At 50.4% G+C, this 26813-nt stretch overlaps 1 protein-coding gene and 1 long non-coding RNA gene across 8 annotated transcripts in view; one reads left to right on the forward strand and one right to left on the reverse strand.

Moving 5' to 3' along the window:
• The window catches only part of Axl (Axl receptor tyrosine kinase), a 31260-nt gene extending 14738 nt beyond the window's left edge, over positions 1–16522 (reverse strand). The window contains exons 1-10 of one of the 3 annotated variants that reach the window (NM_031794.2): positions 16150–16408; positions 15038–15263; positions 14625–14725; positions 13539–13715; positions 7325–7405; positions 7071–7186; positions 3525–3735; positions 3094–3233; positions 2339–2489; positions 2102–2128 (exon numbers count right to left, since the gene is read on the reverse strand). In NM_031794.2, coding sequence (NP_113982.2) covers positions 2102–2128; positions 2339–2489; positions 3094–3233; positions 3525–3735; positions 7071–7186; positions 7325–7405; positions 13539–13715; positions 14625–14725; positions 15038–15263; positions 16150–16213 — 1294 coding nt within the window. In that variant the 5' untranslated portion in view covers positions 16214–16408. Of the gene's footprint in view, positions 1–2101; positions 2129–2338; positions 2490–3093; positions 3234–3524; positions 3736–7070; positions 7187–7324; positions 7406–13538; positions 13716–14624; positions 14726–15037; positions 15264–16149 lie in introns of all 3 variants that reach the window. The other 2 variants (NM_001013147.2, XM_039111490.2) reach the window with 2 other exon arrangements.
• Positions 16523–16541: 19 nt separating this feature from the next.
• Positions 16542–21710, forward strand: LOC120096893 (uncharacterized). 5 transcript variants are annotated; one of them, XR_005493788.2, is made up of 4 exons: positions 16542–16642; positions 16913–20213; positions 20514–20587; positions 21542–21710. It is a non-coding gene; the product is annotated as an uncharacterized LOC120096893 (long non-coding RNA). The 5 variants fall into 5 exon arrangements; XR_005493790.1 differs by lacking the exon at positions 20514–20587 and having other exon boundaries at positions 16913–18942; positions 19942–20213; XR_005493786.2 differs by having other exon boundaries at positions 16913–18942; positions 19944–20587.
• The last annotated feature ends 5103 nt before the right edge of the window (positions 21711–26813 follow it).

The raw sequence follows: 26813 nt of genomic DNA on the forward strand, positions 1-26813 counted from the left end.
AAGATGACTTTTGAACTTCTTTTTTTTTTTTTTTTTTTTTTTTTGGTTCTTTTTTTCGGAGCTGGGGACCGAACCCAGGGCCTTGCGCTTCCTAGGTAAGCGCTCTGCCACTGAGCTAAATCCCCAGCCCCGACTTTTGAACTTCTGATCCTCCTGCTTCCACCTCCCGAGTGCTCGGATTACAGGGATGTACCTTCTGAACTGGCTTATGGAGTGCCGGAGATGGGACCAGGGCCTCGTGCATGCCAGGCAAGCACTCTGCCAGCTGAGCTACACCTCTAGCCTCTTTCTGTCTCCGTGTCTGTGTCTGTGTCTGTCTCTCTCTCTCTCTTTAGAGTCAAGATTTGTTGTAGCTCAGGCAGTTTGAACTAATTCTTCTGCCTCCATAGCCCTCCCACGGGCTGGGGTTGCAAGTGTGCACCAGCCATGGCAGGCAGTGAGGAGTGATCCTTAGGGATGTGATCGGGCATGGGGAGAGTGTGCAGTGAGCATGCAAAATACACAAACTAAACGTGAGCTGGCAGGTGAGGAGCACGGGAAGGGCATGGGGCAGTAGAGGAAAGGACAGGCATAGAGCAGGGAGGGACTGGAGTATGACTGGTCATGTGTGTGTTAGGAGTACCAGGAGGTAGGTGTGTGTGTGTGTGTGTGTGTGTGTGTGTGTGCATGTGTCTATGTACGTCTCTGTGTCTGAGTGCTGTGTGTGTCTGTTTCTAGGCATGTGTATGTGTCTGTGCATGCCTGTGTGTGCCCGTGTTTGCATGTGTGTGTGTGTGTAAGTGTGTGAGTGTGTGAGTGTGTGTGTGTGTGTGTAGGAGGAGGAGGACAGAGGGAGGACATAGACAGAGAGACATAGAGAAAGAAGATAGTAAGACTGTACGTAAGGTTGTTTAGGATAAGGAGAGTAAAATTCCTGATTCCTGGACAAGCAGATGAAGGTTTTAAGACAGTTGAGGACTGAACATTTTTCAGTAGTTACAAGTGGGTCCCATGGGGTGGACAGAAGGCACACACAGACTTTGCATATAGATGTTAGGTATAGCTGGGCATGGTGGCACATGCCTATACGCCCAGTATTCAGGACACAGAGGCAGGTGGATTTCTGTGAGTTGCAGGCCAGCCTGGACTGTGTAGAGTTCTAGGCCACCCAGGGGCTACATAGTGAGTCCCACTGTCAAAAAACAAGGAGAAGGTAGCAATGGGCATCTGTGAGAGTTGAGTGTGCAACGGGCATGTGTGAGGAAAGAAGGGTTGTCATGAGGCACGAGAGGAGGGTCGATGACGTGGAAGGGGGGTATGTGAGAGCATTTAAAGGAGTGAGCTGGGTTCTAAGTGGTGTCTCTGTAGTGCTAGGGGGCTGCAATGGAAGTAGGAAGAAGGTTGGAGAATTGCTGAAGAAATATTTGAAGGAGAGAATCTCTCTTCTTGCCTCTCCTGTCTTTCCTTCCGTTCTTCCGTCCCCCTCCCTTCCTCCTGTTGATCTGTCTATTCATCCCTTATACATTCCGTCCACCCCTTGGCCTGTGTCTGTAAGAATTCATCTCTATGTATGACCATTCACTCTTCATGCGTCCATCCATTTATGCATCTACCTATCCTTCAATTATTATTTTTTTGAGACAGGGTCTTATTATGTGGCTGGACTGGAACTCACTACATAGCCCAAGCTGGCCTCAAAGTTAGAAAGATCCACCTGCCCCTGTCTTCTAAGTGCTGGGATCAAATGCACATACCACCATGCCTGGCTATCTATCCTTCAGTCTTTTTATCCCCACACATGTGTCTACCCATCCAAGTGTCTGTTAACCCAGTCTCCATATACTTATGCATTCATGCACCATCCATCCACCTGCCCGCCCAGTGTATGTTAATTCACTCCTTACATATGCATGTGCCTGTGAATCTATTCATTCACTCTCCCATACCATTCACTGGGCCATTCTAGGCACCTCCCTCAGGGGCCACACAAACTGAACAAGGGAAGAGTTAGAGCGATATATTTGGGATGCATGGCAGGGGTGTGTAAAAGGTAGTTGTGTGGTGAGGAGGCTCTCCCTGCATATTGAGGGAAGGCAGAGAAAGGGGGCACAAAAGCCCTTACCCAGATGGTGGAGTGGCTGTCCTTGCCCTGTGAGGAGAAAGGACAGAGGGGAGACATGCTCAGAGAGGGCAAGACTGACATGACATAAGTGAGCGGCTGAGGGGGATTCTGTGTCAGGTTGAGGGTAGCAACAGAATCTAAGCTGTGGGAGCACTCAGAGGCATGGGGAACAAGGGTGCCAGGAAGAGACCATCCTAAGGACATCTTGAAGGGGGCTGGGTATGGCTTTAGAGTTACCTGGGCGCCAGGGCTCTAGGGGCACAGGAAGGCTCCAGGGCCCATCCCCAGCTGAGGTATAGGCTGCCACAGACACAGTCAGGTTAGCCACAGGCCTGTCCCCCCGAAGTTCCAAGGTCACCTCTCGAGTTAGCCCTATATCCATAAGTACCTAGGAAGTCCAGAGGCGACATCAGAAGGGACACCTACATCCAGAACTCCTAAGACTCAACCCTTGTTCACCCTCTCCCCTCATTTCCACATTGGTCCCCACATCTCTAGCCCCATGCACTCCGGAACATCGGTCGCACAGGACAGGGATTCTGCCTCATCTCTGGCTGTATCCTCAGGTTCTCAGAAGAGTGCTTGGCACCAGGCACAGCTCAGCATTTGTAGAAGAACTTAATTCTCATCTCTTTGCTCTCATCCAACCCCTTCTAACTTCTCACCCCCCCCACACCTTGGGGTACAGCCAGCCCAGATAAAACATCTGTATAAATTAGGAAGTGTCTCATCCCTAAAATGCTGTAAAAGTTACAGTCCTCAAGTCCAGTGAGGTGCTTTTACAAGGCTCACAGACAGACATTCCTCAGCCCCTTCTTCGTGGACCCATTTAGGATTTCCGGAGTGCGCCTCAGCGGCATGCGCACTCAGTGGCCCAGTACAACAGTATAGTAGTGGCCGATTTCCACAATTGCCTGTGTCTACTCTGTTATCTCTTCCCCATCTCCCACTTCCCACAACCATTCCACCCTAACCCAGCCAGCAGCACCCACCTCGGGGGTGTCCTGGCCTCGATATGCCAGCCGGTACCCTAACAGGGTGCCCTGCAAGGGCTCCCTTGGCTCCTGCCAACGCACGAGGGCCTGGCTCCCATTCCGCATGGCGCTAACGTTCTCAGGGGGACCCAAGGGCACTGGAGGACATGGAAGAGGGAAGCTGGTACCCCCACCTCTTCCTGACCCCCTCCCCTGTTCCCAGGAAGTGGGGCAAGTTGCAAAGAGCACAGGCGTGCGCAATTCGTGCAGGCCTTCCACGAGCGGAAGCACAGGGAGAGATCTGGAGAGAGGCCAGGGGGCAGAGCTTAGGGGTTAGGGGCTGGTCAAGGAGATTAAGGCCATTGTGGGGTAAAGGGGTGACAGGAAAGTTCAGGATGGGACCAATGAAAGCAAAGCCCAATGGTATCTTCCTCCCAAGACTTTCTTACCTCCCTCCGTGGTCTCCACAGGAAGCCAGTGGGTCCAAGGTGAGGGGCCCTGGCTGCTAGTGCAGGATACCCGGATGTGATATGGGGTGTGAGGAAGGAGCTTTTCCAGCCGAAGCTGGTGGGGGGGCACTGATACTTGCACCGTGAGGGGCTCTTCTGGAGGATCTGACTCTCCCAGCCAGACGCCCACCCCATCGTCTGACAGCACAGCCTGAATGTAGGGAAAGACATGAGGACCAGAAGACAGTTTACACTATTCTTGATTGTGGTCCTAGTGTGACTATATAACTGCGCAAGGATGTGTGTGTGTGTGTGTGTGTGTGTGTGTGTGTGAGAGAGAGAGAGAGTATGTATGTGTCTGAGTGTGTGTGTATGTGTGTGTGAGTGTGTGTGAGAGTTGTGAGTGTGTGTGTGAGTGTGTGTGTATGTGAGTCTGTGTGTATGTGTGTGTGTGTGTGTGTGTGTGTGTGTGACTGTATGTTGTAGCTCCACAAAAGGACAACGATGAGCATCCAGATTTGCAAAGCAAAGAAACCACACTTGCAAAAGCCACCTCTGGCAAGATTTCCCCCACCCCCTCCCGCTTTCTGAGCCTCAGTTTCCTCATTTAGAGGACCAGAGATGCCTTGAAAGGTTGTTTAAAGGTTAAATGCACAAACTGAAGGAGTGGTTCAGTGGTACAGAGCACACTCTGTATCCCTAGTATCACACACACCCATAAGCAAAACCCTCAAAGCAACAACTGAAGGACTGAACCAACCAACCAACCAACCAACCAACCAACCAACCAAACCAACCAACCAACCAACCAACCAACCAAACCAACCAACCAACCAACCAAACCAACCAACCCAACCAACCAACCAACCCAACCAACCAAACCAACCAACCAACCTAACCAACCAACCAACCAAACCAACCAACCAACCAACCCAACCAACCAACCAACCAACCAACCAAACCAACCAACCAACCAAACCAACCAACCAACCAAACCAACCAACCAACCCAACCAACCAACCAACCAAACCAACCAACCAACCAACCAATCAACCAAAACGTTAAATACAGTTGTGCAGCTGGTGTGGTGACACACAGCTATATAATCCAGCTCTCTGTGAGGCAGGGGGATCACCAGTTCAAGAACAGGCTGGGCAGCATAGTAAGATGCTGTCTTGAAAAAAAAATTAAAGCGAAAAAGCCAATATCTTGCTCACCATTGAGTGACAAGGGGACTCTATTTGTCATGTGTCAAAGTCAATGATAGGTAGGTTCGTTTGTTTACAATGACGTCAACTTGTCCCCTCCCTGACTTCTTTCTTTCTGAGACAGTGTAACTATGTGTCCCTGGCTTACTTGGGCTTGCTTCAGAGATCAATCTGGCCTTCAACTCCAGAGATACCCCTGCCCCTGCCTCCCTAGAGCTGAGATTAAAGACATGTGCTACTATGTCTGGTGGTGGTGGTTGTTGTTTTTATAGTTGCTATTATGTGTGTGTGTGTGTGTGTGTGTGTGTGTGTGTTATAGGACAACTTATGTGAGTCAGTTTTCCCCTTCTACTGTTTGGGTCTTGGGAATTGAATTTGTCAAGTTTGACAGCAAGCACCTTTACCTGGTGAGCCCTCTTGTTGGCACCAACCTTGGTTTTTTTTTGGACAGGGTCTCTCAATAGGACCTGGGACCCACTGATTGGCTAGACTGGCCAGCCAGTGAATTCCAGGCATCCATCGTCCCCATCTGCCCTGGCCCTGGGATTCCATGTGTGTTCTAATATGCTCGGCTCCTTTGTATGGCTTCTGGGGATCAAACTCAGACCCTCAAGCTTGCACTGTACTGACTGAGACCTATCCCTAAGCCCCCGTTTTGGCACGACTGGGGATGAACCCAACGTTCTCACCAATGTTGAGCAAACATTCTGCCACTAAATTATACCTCAGCCCTAAAAGTCAATATTTTTCAAGCGCCTACTGTATGCTAAGTCCCTTGTTAAGCCTGTACCCCGATAATCACATAAATCCCTCCTGTCCACTTAGAGGTTCAATTCTTTTTCTCATTCCAGCTTTACAGATGGGGAGGTCAAGGCCCAGACGTTCAATAGCTTTCCCAGAGTAACATGGGTGACACTGGCCCTACAAGATCTGAGGAGAAGGAAGCAGGTCAGGATGGATAGCAGGAGGGGACGAGTCTGCTCTCTGACCTACAGTGACATACAGGAAGAGGAACTTCTGCCAGGACAAAGGGGAGAAGGGCAGACAGTGGGCTCAAAATCACTCCCACTTCTCTTTTCCCTGGGACAGCCATGACCCTCCCTCAGGAACTGTCCAGCCAGAGCCTGTGGGCAGCAGGAAGTGAGACCTGGAGAAGGAAGAACCCACACTTCTGCTTTTCTTTGGACACTGCATGGATGTGGGTAGGAGGGCAGCTGTGGCTCCACTGGACATTTGAGATCTTTCAAGTAGGTGAAATGCCAGGATTGAACCTCAGTTTCGTTTTTCTGGCTAGGGGGATTGGAGTGGGGGCGCAGGTCACTTTCCTTTCAGGATCTCTCAGTCTCATACCTTGAAAGAAAAAATCTCCTCCCTGGTGAATTCTATGCATTCTACTTCAAGCCACACCCCCAGCCCCTCACTGGGGGATTCTAGGCAAGGGCTCTACCACTGAGCCACGCCCCCAGCCCCTCAGTGGTGGATTCTAGGCAGGGGCTCTACCACTGAGCCACACCCCCAACCCCTCACTGGGGGATTCTAGGCAGGGGCTCTACCACTGAGCCACACCCCCAACCCCTCACTGGGGGATTCTAGGCAGGGGCTCTACCACTGAGCCCCGCCCCCAGCCCCTCACTGGGGGATTCTAGGCAGGGGCTCTACCACTAAGCCATACTTTTAGCTTTTTAAGTCTTTTATTTTGAGACAGTCTTGCTATTTTGAACTCTCCATCCTCTCGCTCTCAAATGCTGGCATTACAGGCCTGTACCATTTCAACTGTGCCGTTATATGTTCCATTGAACAGCCTTATCTGCCTGACCTATGCTATATAACATTGAGGTGACTATATGACTAAAAGCACTGTCCTTAGAGAACCCAAATATCAAAGAGGGAAAGACCTACTCTAGACAGAAACAATCCAGAGTGGTCAGAGTGAAGACAGTAAGCATAGGGTTGTGACAGACATAGCTACAAGTCCTGACAACTTAGAGTTTCCAATCTGGCTACCATCAATATCACTAATACTCAAAACAATAAAACCAGCTAATAGTCTATAATGCACCCCCAGACACTGTTTTAAGTTGACTACTTGCCTTCATTTACTGAATTCTCATTCCTAGCTCGTAAATATTAGCATCACGCCCATCTTATAGATGGGAGAACTGAAGTCCAGAATGGTCTTTGGGGTTTGTTCAAATTCACACAGCTAACAGGTGAAGTGGGTGAGCCTTGGGTTAACCAGTGCGGAAGGGCTGGTTTTCCGTAGGGAAGATGATGTAGGCTTGTGGGTATGGACAGAGGGAGGGCTGAGACTTAAGTGATCCAGGTCAGAGGGTCTCACCTGCAGGGTGCAGTGGGTGAGCGGGTAGATGCCACTCAGGCTAGGGATCCAAGCTACCTCTAGCTCCGTGGGATGTCTGGAAACCACGTGGAGATTGTGAGGTCTCTGTGGGAGCACTGTGGGGAGATGAGGGAAGGTTGACTCTTAGTTACCTCTCTCCAGTGCCCTCCACCTTCCCTCTGCCTTCTCCTCTGACCTCTAATCCAGCCTCCCATACCCCTGTCACCAAGATCCCTGAGTCCTCTTGCTGTCACCTGTGATGGTAGCTGTGCGGGAGGTGGTGACTCCCTTGGCATTGTGGGCTTCACATGAGAAAGAAGATGTCTTGTTCAGGCCTGGGGAGGAAGAGGAGAAAGCCTAGTGTTACAGGGGGGAGGACTCCCACACCTTGTCACACAGTCACACACACACACACACACACACACACACACACACACAGAGAGAAACAAGCATGCTTATGTACATATGTACACAGACGAACACTCAGACTCATGAGGCGTTGACATCTACAGAGCCAGATGGTACACACCTGTCGTACCAGACAATGGGCGAGCTGAGGAAGAAGGATCTCAAATTCAAGCTCACTGGCAGTTTGAGACAGAGATCTCAAACTCAGACGGTAAAACATGAAGGAGTAGAGGAAATAAAAGGGAAAGGAAAGGAAAGATGACTGGTCCTTGGTATGGGGAGGAGAAAGTTTATCATAGACATGTGGAAGGAACATCCCATCCCTGCAGAGAAAGGGGTCAGGGGGCCCGTATACCAACATCACTCACAGCCTACACAGATTTACACAGAGACACAAACAATGGACATAGTGTATGGTCATGTACATGTGTTTGCTCATTGATAAATTTGTCTCCTGCATCTGCTCTCTCAGCTCGGTCTGCTTCTGGTGGGTCTCTCTCTCTCTCTCTCTCTCTCTCTCTCTCTCTCTCTCTCTCTCGCACACACTGTATTCTCACAAGATGTCTATGTGACTTCACCCTCCCTCCTTCATGCTGGCTTCTCAGATGACACACCTAAGTTGCTCTGCCCCTGACTAATCTCCGTAGAATTGGAGCCTGGCTTTGCTTTCTCTCCCCTTTGCCGGCATGCTCACACGTTGCTCAAGAATCACGTTTGTTTCTTAGGACTCTCTTTCAGACTCTCCATTCTAGGAGAGCAGGGAGTGTCTGTTTAAGGAACCTTTGGTGGCAGCATGGCTTGGCACACAGTAGGTACTCTGCAAATGTCTGTTGAACGAATGGATGAATTTTTTTCCCCCAAGACAGGGTCTCTCTCTGTGTAGTCCTGGCTGTTCTGGAACTTTCTCTGTAGACCAGGCTGGCCTCAAACTTACAGAGATCTGCCCATCTCTGCCTCTGGAGTGATGGTGTCAAAGATGTGTGCCATCACTGCATGGCTGTGAGTGAAGTTTGAGAGAGAGAGAGAGAGAGAGAGAGAGAGAGACAGAGACAGAGAGAGACAGAGAGAGAGACAGAGAGGGGGGAGAGACAGAGAGACAGAGAGGAGAGAGAGAGAGAGAGAGAGAGAGAGAGAGAGAGAGGAGAGAGAGAGGAGAGAGAGAGACTACCACATGTATTCAGGTGCCCTCAGAAGCCAGAAGAGGGTATGGGGGTCCCAGGAGCTAGACACATACAGAAGGATGTGAGATGGCATCTACAGTTCCCAGTAGTTGCTGGGAACTGGACTCAGTTCCTCTGTAAGAGCAGCAAGTGCTCTTATCTACTAAGCAGTTTCTCCAGCCCCCATGGATCTTTCTGATCAAGCACAGGCCTCAGGCATGCTAGTCCAATGCTCTACAGATGAACCACACCTCCAGCTCCTCCTCGATGGATTCTAGGCAGATGTCTCATAGCTGCATTCCCAGCCTTCCTTTTAGTTCTTCTTTGGAGATAGGATCTCACTAAGTTGCCCAGAACAGACCCTCTGGCCTTGAACAGACCCTTTAGGTCAGAAGGGCTTTGAACAAATAATCCTCGTCTCAGCCTCTGGAGTAGCTGGAATGACAGGCCGACAAAGCCAGGCCTTATAAGCCAATGAGCACATGCGTGTGCATCTGTGTTTGGGTGTGTAAGGAAGAAAAGGGAGCCTGATTATGTAACAGGCAAGCAAGCCAGTTAATGCGTTCTTGAATAAATGTCTTGGTGTGTCTGGGAAAGGTTTGTGGGCCAGGGTGTTTGTCTTAAGTCTGTTTTGCCTTGTTTGTGTACCCACTCTTTCTGTGTGAGCAACTTTGTCACCACGGTACACACACAAGTGTGTACAAATACAAACACTCCAGGCACAAGCAGACAAACACACAGATATGTAACACTCATGTGCACAGAGTCCTCTTAGTATTGGGGCTGCAATTCTGAGACTGGTGGATGTGGATGTGCGTGCGTGCGTTTGCCCATCTGTGTTTCATGGCTTGTATAAGTCTGAGGACATCATGTACTTGTGTACTGTGGCATCTGCGTTTGTGCGAGCGTGGTGCTCCCTCCACCTGGTATGTTGGAGGGCGACCTCGCTCGGCAGACACAAAGTTTCCTTTTCTCAGTCAGCAGAGGGAGTGGAACAGGGGAAAATCAGTCTCGAAGGCCGGAAGGGGGTGGGTAGGGAAGCGCCCTAGCCCCAGTTGCCCCAGCTGGCTGCGGTTCCCAGCCAAGGTCAGGTGCCCGCGCCACAGCCCCCGCGGCCGGGGAAGGGATGCGTGGCCCTGGGACGGCAGACTGAGGGGGCGAACACTGGATCACGTCCAGCCACCTGGCACGTGGAGCCAAGGGCCAGCCTTAGCAGCCCCGGAGCAAGGGGGGGGGGGTGGTTCTGGAGCTCGGTTCTGTTCCGACCGCAACATTCCTGCCCCCGCCTGAGTCACCGGGGCGCCCCCCACCCTCTACTTCCGGCCTGTCCTGGTGGGCATAGCCTGGGATTTCCCATTCCTATGCCCCAGGGGCTGCATCTGAAATGAGGCCACTGGGATGGGTTGAGGGGTCTGGGACCCTTTTCCCCTGCCCTCCACCACACAAAAGCCTGTGGACTCCAGATGTGTTTTCCAGATGTACTGCCCCGCCCCCACCCCATCCGCTCATTCCCACCCTTGGCTTTTCCGAGGGAATGAGAGAGATGGAGGGAGAAGAGGACACGCCCTGACTCAGATAGAGAGGGACAGAGAGGCACTCACACGCACAAACGCACAAACGGACAAAATTCCTTTACAAAGCACCCTCCCCTCCCCCGACAGTGAATCACTCTTAAGTACACAGGGGCCGTTATTAGCACAAATATAAACACAGAGAAATGCAGCACTAGCTAAGCTACACACTATTCACAGGGCGGATGCTGTCCCAAACACAGTGACATAAATGCCCCGGGACTTACTGGAAAACACATGGAGATTGACAATGAGGCATAGCCCAGTAGACAGACAGACAGACACAGACACAGACACAGACACACACACACACACACACACACACACACACACACACACACACACACACGAGTCCGTGTGGGGAGGAGCACATAAGCACACACTCCGACCTGCACACATCCACTGCAAACACCTGGCTAAGTAGTATATCCAGATGTCAATATGGAGAACATACTGAGCACACTTCTGTGCTCCTAACAACACATGCCAGTGTTGAAGGGGACAGACAAATAGACACAATTGTTATTGCCAGGAAGCACTAAAAGTTGATGTTGACTCCTCACACCACACACACACACACACACACACACACACACACACACACACACGGGGGTGGAGGGGGGGGGCTTTATCTGTGCCAAAACAGAGATACAGACGGATGGGAACACAGACAGATGGGGAAACACAGTTATCCCGCAGCCACAAAGGCCCTCTGTAGAGACCGCAAGATGAGGACACTGCCACATATGCATGGGTTGGCACAGATACATGGGTAACAGGTGAGCGCTTGGGATTCAGTCACCAAGAATCAGTAGGAGTCAGTAACAGAGCCCAGAGAACACAGGAGCATACTAATACTCCGTTGTGAATGTCTACTTCTCTCTGTCTCTCTCTTTGTTATGTACTGAGTAAGACAGAATTTTATGATGATGGTCATACTTCTCTTTCTTTCCTTTTTTTGGGGGGGAGGGGGTGGAGTGATAGGGTTTGTCTATTGTCCTGGAACTCACTCTGTAGTCTAGGCTGGCCTCAAACTCACAGAGATCTGCCTGCTTCTGTCTTCCGAATGCTGGGATTAAAGGCATACAGCACCCGTCTGGCTCATGGTTTTCCTTTGATGGTCACTAAGAAACATACCAATTTGGGGTTGGGGATTTAGCTCAGCGGTAGAGCACTTGCCTAGCAAGCGCAAGGCCCTGGGTTCGGTCCTCAGCTCCGAAAAAAAAGAAAAAAAAAAAAAAAGAAACATACCAATTTAGTCACACAGGCATCTTCCCTCTCCCTTTGGAGACAGGGTCTTGTATAGCCCAGGCTGGCCTCCTTGAGTGTTGGGATTACAGGCACAAGCGGCCACATCCATATGCATCATGATCCTGCAAGGGACTGAGACCTCTCAACAGTACATACAACCCCAGGTGCACTCCTGTGAACTGATGTGGTTCCCTTAATATACATAGGGGTTGGGGATTTAGCTCAGTGGTAGAGCACTTGCCTAGCAAGCGCAAGGCCCCGGGTTCAGTTCCCAGCTCCGAAAAAAAGAAAAAAGAAAAAAAAATATATATATACAGAGGTGGTAAGCTAGCCACACGGTGTCAACAGCTCTGGTCTCATACGATATCAACAGCCGTGAACACAGAGCACAGGAGGAAAACTGATACAAGACAAAGTTGGCCTTTAGTGACAGCTACAGAGACACACCCTGAGAGCCACAGAGGTTGGCCCCCACTAGCACATTCTCTCCTACAGAGCGGTGGATGCCGATGGATCCACCAATCCGGGAGGACAGGGCTACACATGCGGAACTCCTCACCTCTTTGCAGATGCTTCTGTTCCTGTCAGAACACACCAAGAGACCCAGAAGACCCTCTCACACCTGTGGGCCCCCTCTCTCCCCTCCTCCCTTCTTGCCCAGCCAGGCTGACTCAGGCCCTTTTCCTAGCCTTACCAGGCTACTCGAGCCTCAGGCCTGAGTCACCCCTCTGGGGGGCCAGCGTGCTCATCACACTTCCTTGCACACTCAGGGCTCCCAGAATGCTGGGAATGTGAGTCGTTGCCTCCACACTGAAAGACCCCCTCCTGACCTCCCCGGAGAGGCAGCAGGTGGGGTTTTAGGAAGCCATTACTCTTCCGGGAGTTGTTCTATGTGCCTACATCTCCTCTTCCTTGATAAGGGTCACTCAAGGTCCCCCAGCTCTGTCTCTGACTACCATGTGGCCCTAAGCAGAATGCCCAATCTGTATAGTACAGAAAGGGAGGGCCACTCTGAAGTAGGGGTCCTGTCATTCAGACCACATTATCAATGTGTCTCTCCACGCAGGGTCACTTCGGTGGCCTGTTCTCTTTTAATTTCCCTTCCTCACCATGCCCAAGGCTAGCCTCTAACTCACCGTGTAGCCAGGGCTAGCTTTGAGTTTGATAATTGAGGATGATCTTGAACTTCTGGTTGTCCTACCTCCACCAGTGCTATGATCGCAGGCGTGCACCACAGAACCTGGTTTACACAGTGCTTTGAAGGGACAGGGCTATGAGCATACTAAGGCAATCATTCTACCAACTGGTTAACAGCCTCAGCCCTTTGGTTTTCTTCATTGACAGGGCCGGCCCAGAACTCACTTTGTCAGCTAGACATACCTCAAACTGGTGGCAAACCTTCTGTCTCAGCTTCCCAAGTTCTGGGGTTACAGGCATGAGCATTCACTCTTGTCTTCTCTAACGGATTTTCTCTGTTGCTCGCTTTCCCTCCCTTGGTCTAGTCTGGGCTCTGCTTTCCCAGGAAACCTCAGCTGAGCAGAGACTCAGGCCTAGGGGACACTTCAGAGCAGGGGCTGGGCAGGTCGAATGAGGAAGTGGACAGAGGAGGGAATTGGTTCGTTCTGATGCCCTGCTTGGGTCAGGGCTGACAAGGGAGCACCAGGCCTACACACTTAGGCCACTAAACAGCTTTAGAGGAAATTTGGGACAAAGAATGCTATTGAACAGAGAGAGGAGAGAGGCTGGGGTGAGCGGGGGCGGGGGCTGGGGTAAACAGAGAGAGGCTGGGGTGAACAGAGAGAGAGAGAGAGAGAGAGAGAGAGAGAGAGAGAGAGAGAGAGAGAGACCTGGGGTGAGCAGGAAGAGGTTAGGGTGAGCAGGGAGGCTGCTGGGGTGAGCAGAGAAAGAGAGAGACTGGGTGAAGTAGCAAAACAGTGATGGAGAGACAGAAGGATAAGGAACAGACAGGTGAAAAAAATCACAGGGAGGGAAACAAGACAGAGACAGAAGACAAGTGGACAGACACATCGAATGAAGGGCCCTGGCTACCCTGCTTCGGCCCACGCTCTCAGACTCACCTGGAGCTTGCAAACTGTGCTGAAAGCTGTATCCTGCGACTGGGGCCAGAGGGACAGCATCTTGAAGCCAGAGCAGGGTCACGGGTTCCGGGGGTCCCTGGGCCTGGCAGCTTAGGTTGAAGGGGGTGTTGGCAGGCACAGCTTTGTCTTCAGGTTCCTCCAGGAAGTATGGGAGACCTGGGCGGTCCGTGACAGAAGCTTGGTTCCCACTGAGCCTCTCAGGGGCCTCCGATAACCATTAGGATGTTGGAGGTGCTAAACACTAGATCCACCCTGCAGGGTTTTGACTTGTCCCTTACATATGGTCCCTTAGGACACCTGCATCACCTTCAGACATGGGATCCTTTGTGCTCCTATGCCTAGGCCTGTGCTTCCAGCCTATGCCTGGTCATCTTGGACATTTTCCAGGGCAGGTAGAATTCTCACCTCATCTCTTGTTTTCCTTTTTTTCTTCTTCCTCCTCCCCCTCTTCCTGCCCCTTTCCTTCTTCCTGTTCTCCTGCTCCCACCCCCACCCCTCTAAGATATGGTCTTTCTACAGAGCCTTGACTTTCCTGGAACTCACTATGTAGTATGTAGACCAGGCTGGACTGAACTCACAGCGATCTTCCTGCCTCTGCCTTATCAGTGCTGGGATTAAAGGTGTGTGTTCCCATGCCCAGGTCTTCTCTTTTGAGGGTCTTGATATGTACCCCAGACTAGCCTCAGACTACAGATCGCCGCCTCAGCCTCCTCAATGTGGCAATTATATTTGTGCATCACGATGCCTGGCTTTCCTTGTAGCCCTTTCCTAATGAAGAAATGAGGTACTTGGAATAATGGGAGAATTAACTCATATGCACTTGACTCCTAGAATAGAAGGTCCCACTCTAAGCATATCTGATTCCCCAGGACATCCAAAAGCTCCCCAAGTCTCTCTCCTCTGGAACATAGAATCTCCCTTAGACCTATCCCCCATAATGAATGGCCTCCCATGTTTCCCCAACTCCAAAGATTCCCTACGTCTCTGGACTTGATGTCCCCATGGAAAAACTCCTGAGTTCTTTGTCACCTGTCACCCCCGCAGAAACTTGACCGGAGAACTCACCTTCCAGTCCTACAAAGCCAGGCTGAGACACAAAGGTCCGTCCTTCCAGGTGCACCATACACTGGTACTCTCCTGCATCTGAAAGTTGCAGGGCTGAGATTCTAGAAGGGAAGAGGAGGGACAGAGAAGGCCGGGGATCAGGGCTGGATACCGGGAGGGTCAGCAGAACTGAAAGGAGGGGGGGGTCTGGACAGGAAACTTATAGGAGGCTGAAGTAGGTCCTATTTTTAACTCATTTTTACAGAAGAGGAAAACGAAACCCAGAGGTCATATCACAAGCTTAGAGCCACGTGCCCAGTAAGTGGTCAGGTGGAGATTCCCAGCCCAGGTGGAACGGCTGCCCCGGCTGCCCCGTGGCTTGGTGTGGAAGGGCTTCGTGTATGGAGAGCACTGGTCAGCGACAGGTGCCACACCTGAGCTGACTGACGACTTTCCATTCATCTTGCCAGTCTTCGCCCAGAGGCACCTGGGTCTGGGTGTTATCAGCCAGTTCTAGGATCTGTCCATCTCGAAGCCACATCACCTCAGGGGGCTCCCCCTGAACCTGGAGCTCACACCGAAGGGTCCCTGTGAGTCCTCTGGCACCCGTGATATTCCCTGGGTTCCCCACGAATGGGCTGTCAGCCTCGGTCTGTGTGTCTGTCAGGGGAGACGTAAAGAGCATGTTTTAGAGCCCCACAGCTAGCGAGCTCATCTGGTCCACCTTCTCTATCTGCCCACTGTTGCCAGGACCCCACATAGTTGTAGAGTGATCTCAGAGGGGGGTGGGGTGGAGGCATGGGGAGGATGGGAGTTTTCCCAGGGGATTGAGGTCCGGCTTCCATCCCATGTCCAGTCTGTTGGGAAGAAGGCCTGGGATCTGGCAGCCTCCCCCGCTCTGGATGGCCTGGCAGGGCCGGTCCTTGCCATTCTGGTCTCTAGGGACTTCACAGTCTGCACTGGGACATAGAGGAAAAGAGAACGGAGCAGAGAAGTGAAGGGAAGGGGAAGAAAGGGGAGGAGAGAGAGAGAGAGAGAGAGAGAGAGAGAGAGAGAGAGAGAGAGAGAGAGAACACTCCAGCAGAGTAAGAACAAGTGGAGGGGGACAGCAGTGACAAGGGGGGCCCAGGACTCCCAAGCCCTCCTTCTCCAGTCTTCCTCTGTGTTTGTTGGGGAAAGATCCCTTCCCGACATCTGGATCCTCTAGTTCCATCTGTCCCTCCCTTAGGACCCAGATTCCTCAGCCCCCAGCTCTCCCTCAGCTCCTTCTGACTGTCTTTCTGCCCAGTTCATCTTTTGGCCCTCCTGGTTTCTGCTTCTTGTTCTTCTGTTTCTCTCGGAGTTACTTTCCCTAACCCCAGGCTCTTTGAGTCTGTGCCTTTCAGTCCCAACCCCACCCCCAAGCCAGCACTCTGTCGTCCCAAGGAAACTCCCTAAACCAGCCCGGCACCCCCAACACCTGCCAGCCAGCTCCCACCTCCTCACTGCCCCCTGCCCTGGGTCCCATCAGCCAGTGTCTCTGCCTCAATGAGACCCCATCACTCACCCTTAGGAGCTGCACACCCCCAGCAGCACAGCGCCACGCACCAGGCCAGCGGGACCCTGCCCATCCTCAAGTCACAACGGCTGAGATTGATGCCAAACTTTCTTCCGAAGTTGATGGGCACCTTACTAGGGAAGGGGGCAGGGCCGGGTTGTCCCCGGCCCTCCCCCCACCTCTGGGCTCCTGGGATTTGGCACTGCCCGCCTGGCACAGCGGGAGCCCCTCGGCTGGCTCAACTCCTCCGCAGCTAGCTAGCCGCCTTCCCGGCTACCCTGCCTCATTCTCTCACTCCCAGACTTCTTTCTCCGCCCCTGGCTCCCCCTCTGCCTCCGCCTACTAGGGCCCCAGCCTCGGGGCCACTGGGACTTGGAGGGGTTAACTAGAAGTGAAGAGTACGGATCTGCAGTCTTAAAGGAGCCCAGGCGCCTTGGAGAGAGGCTGGGAAGGAGGAAGGAGACCTTGGTGGCTCATGGTGGCAGAGGCCGATCCTGGGCTGGTGAGTTAGGAGGATGGGTGCTGTTCCCCTAGACTCTCTCAGGGTCTGGTAAACATTCCTGTAGCATTTCCACTCCTCTCAGCCCAAGATGCCCCCCTCCAAACCCCCTTTCTGGGCCTCCACCCTCAGCCCAGCCTCCCAAGCCTCCTCCAATTCCCCTCACACTCACGGAAGCTTGAACAAGGACACATTCTCTCTCTCTCTCTCTCTCTCTCTCTCTCTCTCTCTCTCTCTCTCTCTCTCTCTCTCTCTCTGATGGCATTGACACAGAAGCTGGGACAGGTAGAGACATGCAGTGGCATGCTGCCTACCCACAGGTACCCTCAGATGAGCTGGGTCAGGAGCTTGCCTGCTGGAGAAGTCTTACAAAGGAAGGTCACTGCTAGATGGGCACACGGAGGGGCAGGGTACTCATTGGAGGGCACATCGACACCCAAACCCACCCCTTTGAACACAGAAGCAGGAATCCAGAGGTGGCAGCAGAGGACTGAAGTGAGAATCCCAGCTGTAGCCCAGTCCTGTGACTGTGGGCAATAGGCAAAGGCCTGTCTTCCTGTGCCTCAGTATGTCTAGCTGTGAGATGGGTATGAGGACAGCCCAGACTGATGCAGCAGGCTAGTGAGAGAATGACCTAGGTCAAAGTGCACGTAGTTCCTTGCACAAGGTGGCCCAAAAGACAAGGTGCCGGGGATTTTTGGCGCCCGTACTGTTTGCTCCTCCGCCTCAGGGATATTTTTCTCTAGCCCTTGTAGATCCAGAGCTAGTGTTTTGGCTCTGCCGCATGTCTACTTCTGTGCCTCTAGGTGTTTGCCATAGAGGGCATGCTCAGATGGCCTCTGAGTACCCAGCTCTCTTCTCCATTAGTCAGGCTGCTTCTGGACCAAATCATTGAACTGCTTTTGGTCGCCCCAGAATCCCGTTTCGCTTCCTGGCATCTCTCTCCCCCCCTTTGCCCTTCTCCATATCCACCACTCCTCCTTCGACATCCCTGCCTCCAATCCAGCTCTTGGTTGGGATCTAGGAGGATGACTTTGAGCCTGCCTACCCTCTAGACTCCTCACTTCTCTGACTGTCAACTCCAAGCCCCTCAGCTGTCTGGACGCTCACAGTCCTAACCGTAAGCACCGTTCGGTTTGTATCTCACTTCAAATGGTGTGGCAGCCCTGGCATCTAACCGGCCACCTAGTCTGAGCCCTGGGGTCCTCCTGAACCTTAATGGGGGTGAGTTACATGGGATGCTGGGAGAGCTCAGTCTTACGATCCTCTCTCCTACTTGTCCGCCTCTCTCAATCTCACCCGGGTTCAGCCTTGCCCTTTGCCGCTTGGATCCCAACTGTAATTTGCTCCTTCAGTGGGCTGAGTCTATTGCCTCTTCTGACATAGTTCCCTTTCAGCAGCCACAGGGTGTTTCTTAATCCCATATCCCGTCTGACCCTTTCCTTCTCTCCTCCCTCCTTCCCTCTCCCTCTGCCACCTAGCTGCATCCTTGTCTTCTGCCTCAGCCTTTAAGATAAAGCCACGGGCTTCTTACAAGTATCCCTCATAACCCCACCCCCACCCCCTCCGACCGTATCATCACCTCCCTAGGCAGCTTTCCTTTTCTCATCCCCCAAAACCTCCCTCACAGGCCTTGGAGCATCCTTCTGTAGCACTTTGTCCCAAGCCTCTTCACCTCCCTCAGCCCCACCTCTTTCCTCCCTCCTCTTCTACATCGGGTTTCTAGCTCCTTCTGGTCTAACCTCGCTCTACTTCCTCAATCTGCTGCTCCCCTTTTCTTTTTCTGAAATGGTCTCACTATATCACCAAGGCTGGTCTTGAACTCCCAGTCCTACTTGCTTCACCCTCCAGAGTGCTGGGTGACAGGCACGCGCCACCACACCCAGCTTACTTGGTGCTTTTCGTTGGCAGCATGCCCCGTTTATTGCCATGATGGATTTATTGCACAATTCTATGCTTCCTGCCTATCTGTCCTCTCTGATGGGTGGGCACTGGGAGAAGAGCCTGGGGGATATCTCAGATGTTGCTGCAACCCATGGAAAAGGCCTGCCACACGTTAGACTTAAAAAATGGCATTTCTGGGGTGAAGTAGAAACTTAAGCGTTCTTTGCAAAGTTATTTGGATGGTGTTTTGCTGGGGTGAATGCGTGAAGGAACGTTTCATTAAAGTGGACACATGTGAAAGGCTAAGGCAGACTCGTGAAGGAACATTTTGCTGAAGCACACACAGGAGAGAGGATGTTCTGCTAAATCAAGCACGTGAAAGGACACGTGATGGGGGATTCTTCGCTAACAACACGCAGGTATTGGTCCGCCTTACATTGCATAGTTGAGTTTCGTTTGTTGGGACTCCCCAGACGTGGGCAGATTGGAGGCATGTGCTGAGGCAAGGCACGTGGAGGACACACGATGTTTGGAGGGTGTTAGAGATTGGTTCTAATGCTTTGATTCAGTTGGGAATCTTCGTGTACAAACACTAAAGGTCCTTGTCCCCAACTGGTTTTTGAACAATCAATAAAAATGGCAGCAACCAATGGTTGGGCAAAGGGAGACGGGGTGGGACCCTTAGAGTTGGTGGGCTGGGACACAGGAGAGAGGAGAAGACGAGAAGACGTAGAGTCACAGAATTGCCACGACTTGGGGGTTGGTGTGTGTGTGGGGGAGATGGATGAGATTTAGAGCTTCAGAGGGAAGAGCATCCGAAACCTAGGTGTAAAAAGAAAGCGGCCCCGGGAGGGCTGCCCAGAAGCGTCTTGGGCAGCAGCAAAGACCATTGGACCTCACTGAAGGTAACAGGGCAGCAAAGTTAAAAGTAGACTTAGAAGGTGTTGTGCCAGGAGTACAGGAGGGAAAAGCATACTAGCAGGGGAAGGTTTAGGAGTGCTCAGCTTTGAGGTAGCCAAGGCATTTCAAAAATAAGCTAGTGTGAGGCTGGGGATTTAGCTCAGTGGTAGAGCGCTTACCTAGGAAGCGCAAGGCCCTGGGTTCGGTCCCCAGCTCCGAAAAAAAAGAACCAAAAACAAAAATAAGCTAGTGTGGGTGTGTGCGTGTGTGCGTGTGTACGTGTGTGCGTGTGTGTGTGTGTGTGTGTGTGTGTTTCATTCATGGATCCAAAGTTTCCCTGGGCAGGTGGCTGGAAGCATGACCTACCGGGAGCACACAGCAGTGTAGCTCAAACTCACCCCACAGGAGGGTATAAACAGGACTCCCTGGAGTGATGGAGACAGAGCTTGGCTTGCTAGTACAGCTAGCTGTGCAATGCTTGTGGGTCTTGAGTCTTCTCTGATCTTTGCTTTCCTGAGAGAGGTGCAGCTGAGAACCTCTCCTGCTGTTCCTGTTGGTCCTTCCAACTGACTCAAGCTGAGGCTGAGACTTGCCGCCTTTGCTAGTTTGGACCATTACTGTTGCTAACCCGACTCTACCACACTGGACTGCTGGTCTACCTGTGAAGTGTTTGTGAATGGATCGAGCTGACCTGCTGGGCTGTGAAGTCAACTGCTGGTTTCCAGACGACAGAGATGGAAGTTTCTCCAAAGACCCTTCCTAAACACGTCCACTTCCCCCGCTGTCTCTGGTGGGTGGTGGGCTACAAGGGAGGTTACACTGGGGTACACAGGTCCATCCCAGTACTGGGGCTCCGACTCGGGTATATCAAGCGCTTTACCTAAGTCAAAGTCAGGCGTGGTTGTCAGCACCTGTAACTCTAGAGGAGGTGAATATGGGTGGATCCCTGGGGCTTGCCGGCGAGCCAGTCTACCGTTAACTGTGAGCCTCGGGCTCAGCGAGAGACCCTATCTCAAAGAATGAGGTGGAGGGGCTCTGCAGCTAGCAGCACTAGCTGCTGTTCCAGGGGACTTGTGGCTTCAATTCCCAGTACACACTTGGCGGATCACAACCAGTTCTGTTCTGGATCATCTGATGCCCTCTTCTGGCCTCTACAGGGACCAGGTAGGAGCATGATGTGCAAACAAATATACAGGCAGACAAAACGCCTAGACACATTTTAAAAACATCCCTTAGCAGGGGCTGGGGATTTAGCTCAGTGGTAGAGCGCTTGCCTAGGAAGTGCAAGGCCCTGGGTTCGGTCCCCAGCTCCGAAAAAAAGAACAACAACAACAACAACAACAACAACAACAACAACAACAACAACAAAAAAGCCCTTAGCAAAAATTAAATAAATAAATAAATAGTTGAAAATTAAGGTGGGCAGAGAGGAAGACATTTGACCTCTACCTTTGGCCTCCTCACACACATGTAAGGGCACATGCATCTGTGTTTGTGGAGGCAGGCACACATGCACATGCATACATACACATCACACCCTTGTATAGATTCACTAAGGTCGGTAAAATCAAGGGGATTCATGTCAAATTGAAACTCATCACTCAAGTACCTGATGGGCTGCGGCAGGAAAAGAAACTAAGAAACTCAAGACTAGCCTGGGCTATGTAGCGAGACCACCTCACAGAAGCAAACAAAACAAAAAGTAGGGGCTGGAGAGACAGCTCAGTGGTTAAGGGACCTGACTGCTCTTCCAGAGGTCCTGAGTTCAATTCCTAGCAACCACATGGTGGCTCACAACCATCTGTAATGGGGTCTGATGCCCTCTTCTGGTGTGTCTGAAGACAGCTACAGTGTACTTATATATAATAAATGAAAAAATAAATCTTTAAAAAAAAAAAAGAATTGGGGCTGGGGATTTAGCTCAGTGGTAGAGCGCTTACCTAGGAAGCGCAAGGCCCTGGGTTCGGTCCCCAGCTCCGAAAAAAAGAACCAAAAAAAAAAAAAAAAAAAGAATTAAAGACAAAACTGCGCTCCACATGAGAAAGTGAGATCACAACTCAGTTTGCTCAATGAGCTCCCATTTTTTAATTTTTAATTTCTTTTTGTTTTTCAATACAGGATTTTTCTGTGTGGCTGTGGCTGTCTTGGATCTCCCTTCATAGACGAGGCTGGACTTGAACTCACAGAGATCCTCCTGCCTCGGGCCCCTGAGTGCTGGGATTAAAGGCGTGTGCCACCACCTCTCAGGGCCCCATTCTTACTTTTATTAAAAATATTTATTCATTTATTTGTGTGTGTGTATGTGTGTGTGTGTGTGTGTGTGTGTGTGTGTGTGTGTGTGTGTGTGTGTGTATGCCTGACTTCAGTATCTCTGTGTCACATGTGAGTGCAGGAGTCCACAGAATTCGGAAGAGGGCATCAGGTCCCCTGGAACTGGAGTTACAGATGGTGTGACCTCCCAACTGGGTGCTGAGAATCAATCTTAGGTCCTTTGCAAGATCAGCAAGTGCATGCCCTTACCCACAGAGCCACCTCTCCAGCCCTGGGTCTCCTATTTTTTTTTTTTTTTTTTTTGGTTCTTTTTTTCGGAGCTGGGGACCGAACCCAGGGCCTTGTGCTTCCTAGGTAAGCACTCTACCACTGAGCTAAATCCCCAGCCCCTGGTCTCCTATTTTTAAGAGACAGAAAAACAGTGATAAAAGTACTTATGAGGAAGTAGGTTGGACCTTGAGGAAACAGCAAGGCATGGAAGTGTTGCATTCGGAGCCTGTGATAAGGAAGGTCTCTGGGGTTAAGCTAGAGAGCTAAGGAAGTGGACAATAAGCCACGTGGCTGGAGCATTCCAGGCAGGTGAAACAGCCATGCAAAGACTCAGAGGCAGGCAGGGGTAACTGTGGGGAGACACATCTGTGACTGGAATGAGTGCAGACATGGGCAGGCCCAGGCAGGATCGGGATCTGCCTAGTGGAAGAACTTGCTCATTATTCTAAAGATCATAGTGGGCTTTGGGCTGGAAAGATAGGGTTTGATCGTTTTTTGTTTATTGATCAATATTTCTTTGGTGCTGGGATCAGAACCTGGGGCCTTATGGAATCACGCTAATGAGTCTGTATTAGGCAAGAGCTGAGTGGATGAACCACCCCCCTTAGGCTCTCACTAGTAGATTCTAGGCAGGGCACTACCACTGAGCTACATTCCAAACCCTGTATTTTCTGAGACAGTATTTCATTTATAGCTCTTTCTGTTCAGGGGTGTTGAGGTCACAGAGGTGGAGCCCCATGCCTAACTGATAAATTTACCAATAAATAAATAGAACAGAAGGCCTCACACATCCCACATAAGAGCCTTACATTGACCTATGCCTCCAGACCTCCACTGGGTTTCTTTGGATTAGTTTTAGGGTTTTTTTTTTGGTGCTTTATTTTTATTTATCTATCTGGTGTGTATGGGGCAGGTCACGGCACTTGTGTGTGGAAGTCAGAAACAATTTGTAGTAGTCATCTCTCTCCTTCTGTCTTGTGGGTCCCTGAGATTGGAAACCTCAGGGTTTTAGGCTTGGTGGTAGGCCCTTTTACCCAGTGATCTGTCTCCCTGATCCTCCATTGGGTTCTAAAGGATCCATCAACAAGACTGCCAAGTGAAAAGTCAGTGGGAGATTTCCTAGGAGACACCAGGACCCAGACATACCAGTCTTAAGTGTTACGACACATGAGGTGTGCTTTTGTGATGTGATACAACAAGAGAAGGAATGTTGGGTATCCACCAGAGAAGGCCACTCAAACACAGCTTTAGCCAATACAAAGTCTTTATTTCCTGGCAGGTGACTATACTGGGCATTCAGGATTCCAGTGTAGACCTGTCAGTCTGTCTGTCTGTTTCTGTCTCTGTGCCTCTGTGTCTGTCTCTCTGTCTCTCTGTCTGTCTCTGTCTCTCTGTGTCTGTCTCTGTCTGTCTCTCTGTCTCTGTCTCTGTCTCTCTGTGTCTGTCTCTCTGTCTCTGTCTCTGTCTGTCTCTGTCTGTCTCTGTCTGTCTGTCTGTCTGTCTGTCTCTCTCTCTCTCTCTCTCTCTCTCTCTCTCTCTCTCTCTCTCTCTTCAAGGCAGTCTCTCTTTGTGTAGCCCTGGCTGCCTTAGAACTCGTTCTGTAGACCAGGTTGACCTTGAACCCACAGAGATCCACCTGCCTCTGCCTCCTGAGAGTTGGGATTAAAGACATGCACCACCACCACTTTCTCAGGGTGAGCTTTTGAAGCTCAAAACCCGTATCCTGGATTGACATACTTCAATTAATGAGAACAGTTAGTCAGAAGCAGAACCACAGAAGCCAACAGGCAAGGTTAGCACATTTAGAGACTTTCCCCGAGCCGTGGCCGTGCAGGATTAGCTCTATGCTCTCCTTTGGGTGGGAGGTGCTGTCTACCTGTTTATGGCCTGAATAGTACTTCCATGGCTGAGTCGGTTGTGCTAAGGTCTAGGACTCTGCCATAGGCATCTCCCCCGATGAGTTCTTTGCTGGAATGAGCTTGCATCTAATCCAGCTTCCGGTTTATAGCAGATTCTGGGAAGAGAAAGACGTTGAACGACACCATGAAGAAGCTGTCAGCCAAAACCAGCATATAAACACTTACACAGGACAAATGACCCAGGTTATTTAAAATATAAATGATGCTTGGCATGCGATGGCTCATACCTACAACCCCAACACCCAGGCAGCTGAGACAGGGAGAAATGGAGCTGGAGGCCAACTTGAGGCTCACAGCTATACTCAGTCAAATGGAAAATGGAAAAACTAGGGTCAGGGTGTAAAGGCCACTCTACGCCTGACAGCCTGAGTTCAATCCCTAGGTCAAAGGAACGTACCTACTCCTACCCTCACGTATGAAAATAAACAAATGTAATAAAAATAAAGACTAAACTAAATGAAGTGAGATAAAATAAGCAAAAGAATGGAGAACTGTTACAGAATTCAAAAACCTAAGACTCTTACCAAGTGAAATCAAGATTCTAGTACTTAAAAGTATTTACTTCTGGGTTGGAGAGATGGCTCAGTGGTGAAGAGCCCCAACTGCTCTTCCAGAGGTCCTGAGTTCAATTCCCAGCAGCCACATGGTGGCTCACAACTATCTGTAATGAGATCTGACGCCCTCTTCTGGTGTGTCTGAAGACAGCTACGGTGTACTTATATATAATAAATACATTTTTTTAAAAAAAAAAAGTGTGTGTGGGTGTTTTACCTACACATGTGTCTGCACCATGTGTATGCAGTGCACACAGAAACCAGAAGAGGGTTTCTAGAATTATTGAGGACTGTGAGCTGAGTGCTGGGAATTGAACTTGGGTCCTCTGGAAGAGCAGTGGGTGCACTTAACTGTTGAGCCATCTCTCCAGCCACTGAGTTTTAATTCAACAAGTCTAAGTGAAGCCTGGTGACACTTGCCTATAATCTTAGCACTTGGGATGTGGAAGCAGGAAGATCAGGAGTTCAAGGCCAGCTCCAGTTACACCGTAAGCTTGAGGCCTGCCTGGGCTACATGACGCTTTGTCTCAAAACATAGTGGAGGTAGACCAGTGGTTCTCAACCTTCCTAACACTGCGACCCTTTAATACAGTTCCTCAACCACAAAATCATGTCATCGCTACTCCATAACTGCAATTTGGCTACTGCTATGTATCACAATGTAAATATCGATATGCAGGATGTCTGATATCTGACCCCTGTGAAAGGGTCATTCAACTCCTAAGTGAGTTGTGATGTACTGGCTGGGCTAGAGAGATTCCCTCGGTGGTTAAAAGCACTTGCTGCTTCTGCAGAAGACTGGGCTTGACTTCCCAGCACCCACCACTTTCATCTCTAGTTTCAGGGGATCTGGAACCCTTTTTTTTTTTTGGACTCTACAAGCATCAGACACACATGTGGCACACATGTAGACACACACACGTAAAGATTTTTTTTTCTTTTTTTTTCCGGAGCTGAGGACCAAACCCAGGGCCTTGTGCTTGCTAGGCAAGCGCTCTACCACTGAGCTAAATCCCCAACCCCTGTAAAGATTTTTAAATCTTTACCACACACACAGGGACACCCAGCAAACAAACATGAACATAAATATAGTATAAAATACACTTGTGAACCTGATGACTCACTGGGTAAAGGTGCTTGCCCCCAGGACCAACAGCTTGAGTTTGATACTTAGAACCCATACCATGGAAAGAGAGAAGATACTTCTGCAAGGAGTCCCCTGACCTCCATCCGGTACCGTGGCACAGACATACCCACACTTCCTTCCAACCCCAAATAAATAGACAGATAAATAATTAAACAAATAAATGCAATAATGAAAGCAAAATCCTTTTATGAGGCCACCAGGGAAATGTAAACACGGTCGTGATGCCTGTCAAAGTGAGTCATACAGTTTTTGACTTTTCAAAAGTAAATGTTAGCTGGGTATGGTGGCTCATGCTTGTAATTCCCACCTTCAGGGGGTTGATGCAGGACTCTGTAGTCAAAGGCAGCCTGGACCACACAGTGAGTTCCAGGTTAGCATGGGCTGTAGAATGAAGACCTGTCTCAACAAAAATCAGGGGCTGGAGAGAGAGCTCAGGGTAAACAGAGCTTGCCGCTCTCTTGCAGAACACTGAAGTTCAGTTCCATGAAGCCCAGCTGGAAGACTCCCAAGCCCCAGGAACACCAGCTCCAAGGGCTTTGACGCCATCTTCTGGCTGCTGCAGGCACCTGCATACATGTGCATATACACAGACACACATAAAGTAATAGTCGTAAAGACAGCAGATATGAATCTATTTAATGCCATTAAGTTACATACCTTTGGCTAAAGAGTTGATAGGGTTTTCTGTTGTTTTGGTTTTTAAGATTCGTTTATTTTTATATATGTGAATACACTCGCTGTCTTCAGACACACCAGAAGAGGGCACCAGATCCCATCTCAGATGGTTGTGAGCCACCATGTGGTTGCTGGGAATTGAACTCAGGACCTCGGGAAGAGCAGTCAGTGCTCTTAACCCCTGAGCCATCTCTCCAGTCCCCAAATTGATAGGTTTTGATATTTGAAACCCACATGATAAAAGAAGAGAATGTATAGTGAAAGTGTGTGCTTGTGTGTGTGTGTGTGTATGCGTGTGAGTATGTGTGTGCTTATGAGTGTGTGTACTGGGCTGTGACCTTAGGACCTCATGTTTGTGAGGTCCAAACACTGGACCAATTGAGCTGTATTGGTGTTTCTATAGTGTTTATGAGGCAAACACTCTACCCAGAGACTATGTCTCCAAGTCAATGCTCACTGACCACAGTCGCTAGTTACATAAGTTTCACTTTGATGTCTAATAATTATTGTCTGTGGATGAAGCCATGAACGAGTTTGTCTTTTTTTTCCTATTG

This window comes from Rattus norvegicus, chromosome 1, assembly GCF_036323735.1.
Source record: "Rattus norvegicus strain BN/NHsdMcwi chromosome 1, GRCr8, whole genome shotgun sequence".
In the NCBI taxonomy this organism is placed as follows: Eukaryota; Metazoa; Chordata; class Mammalia; order Rodentia; family Muridae; genus Rattus; species Rattus norvegicus.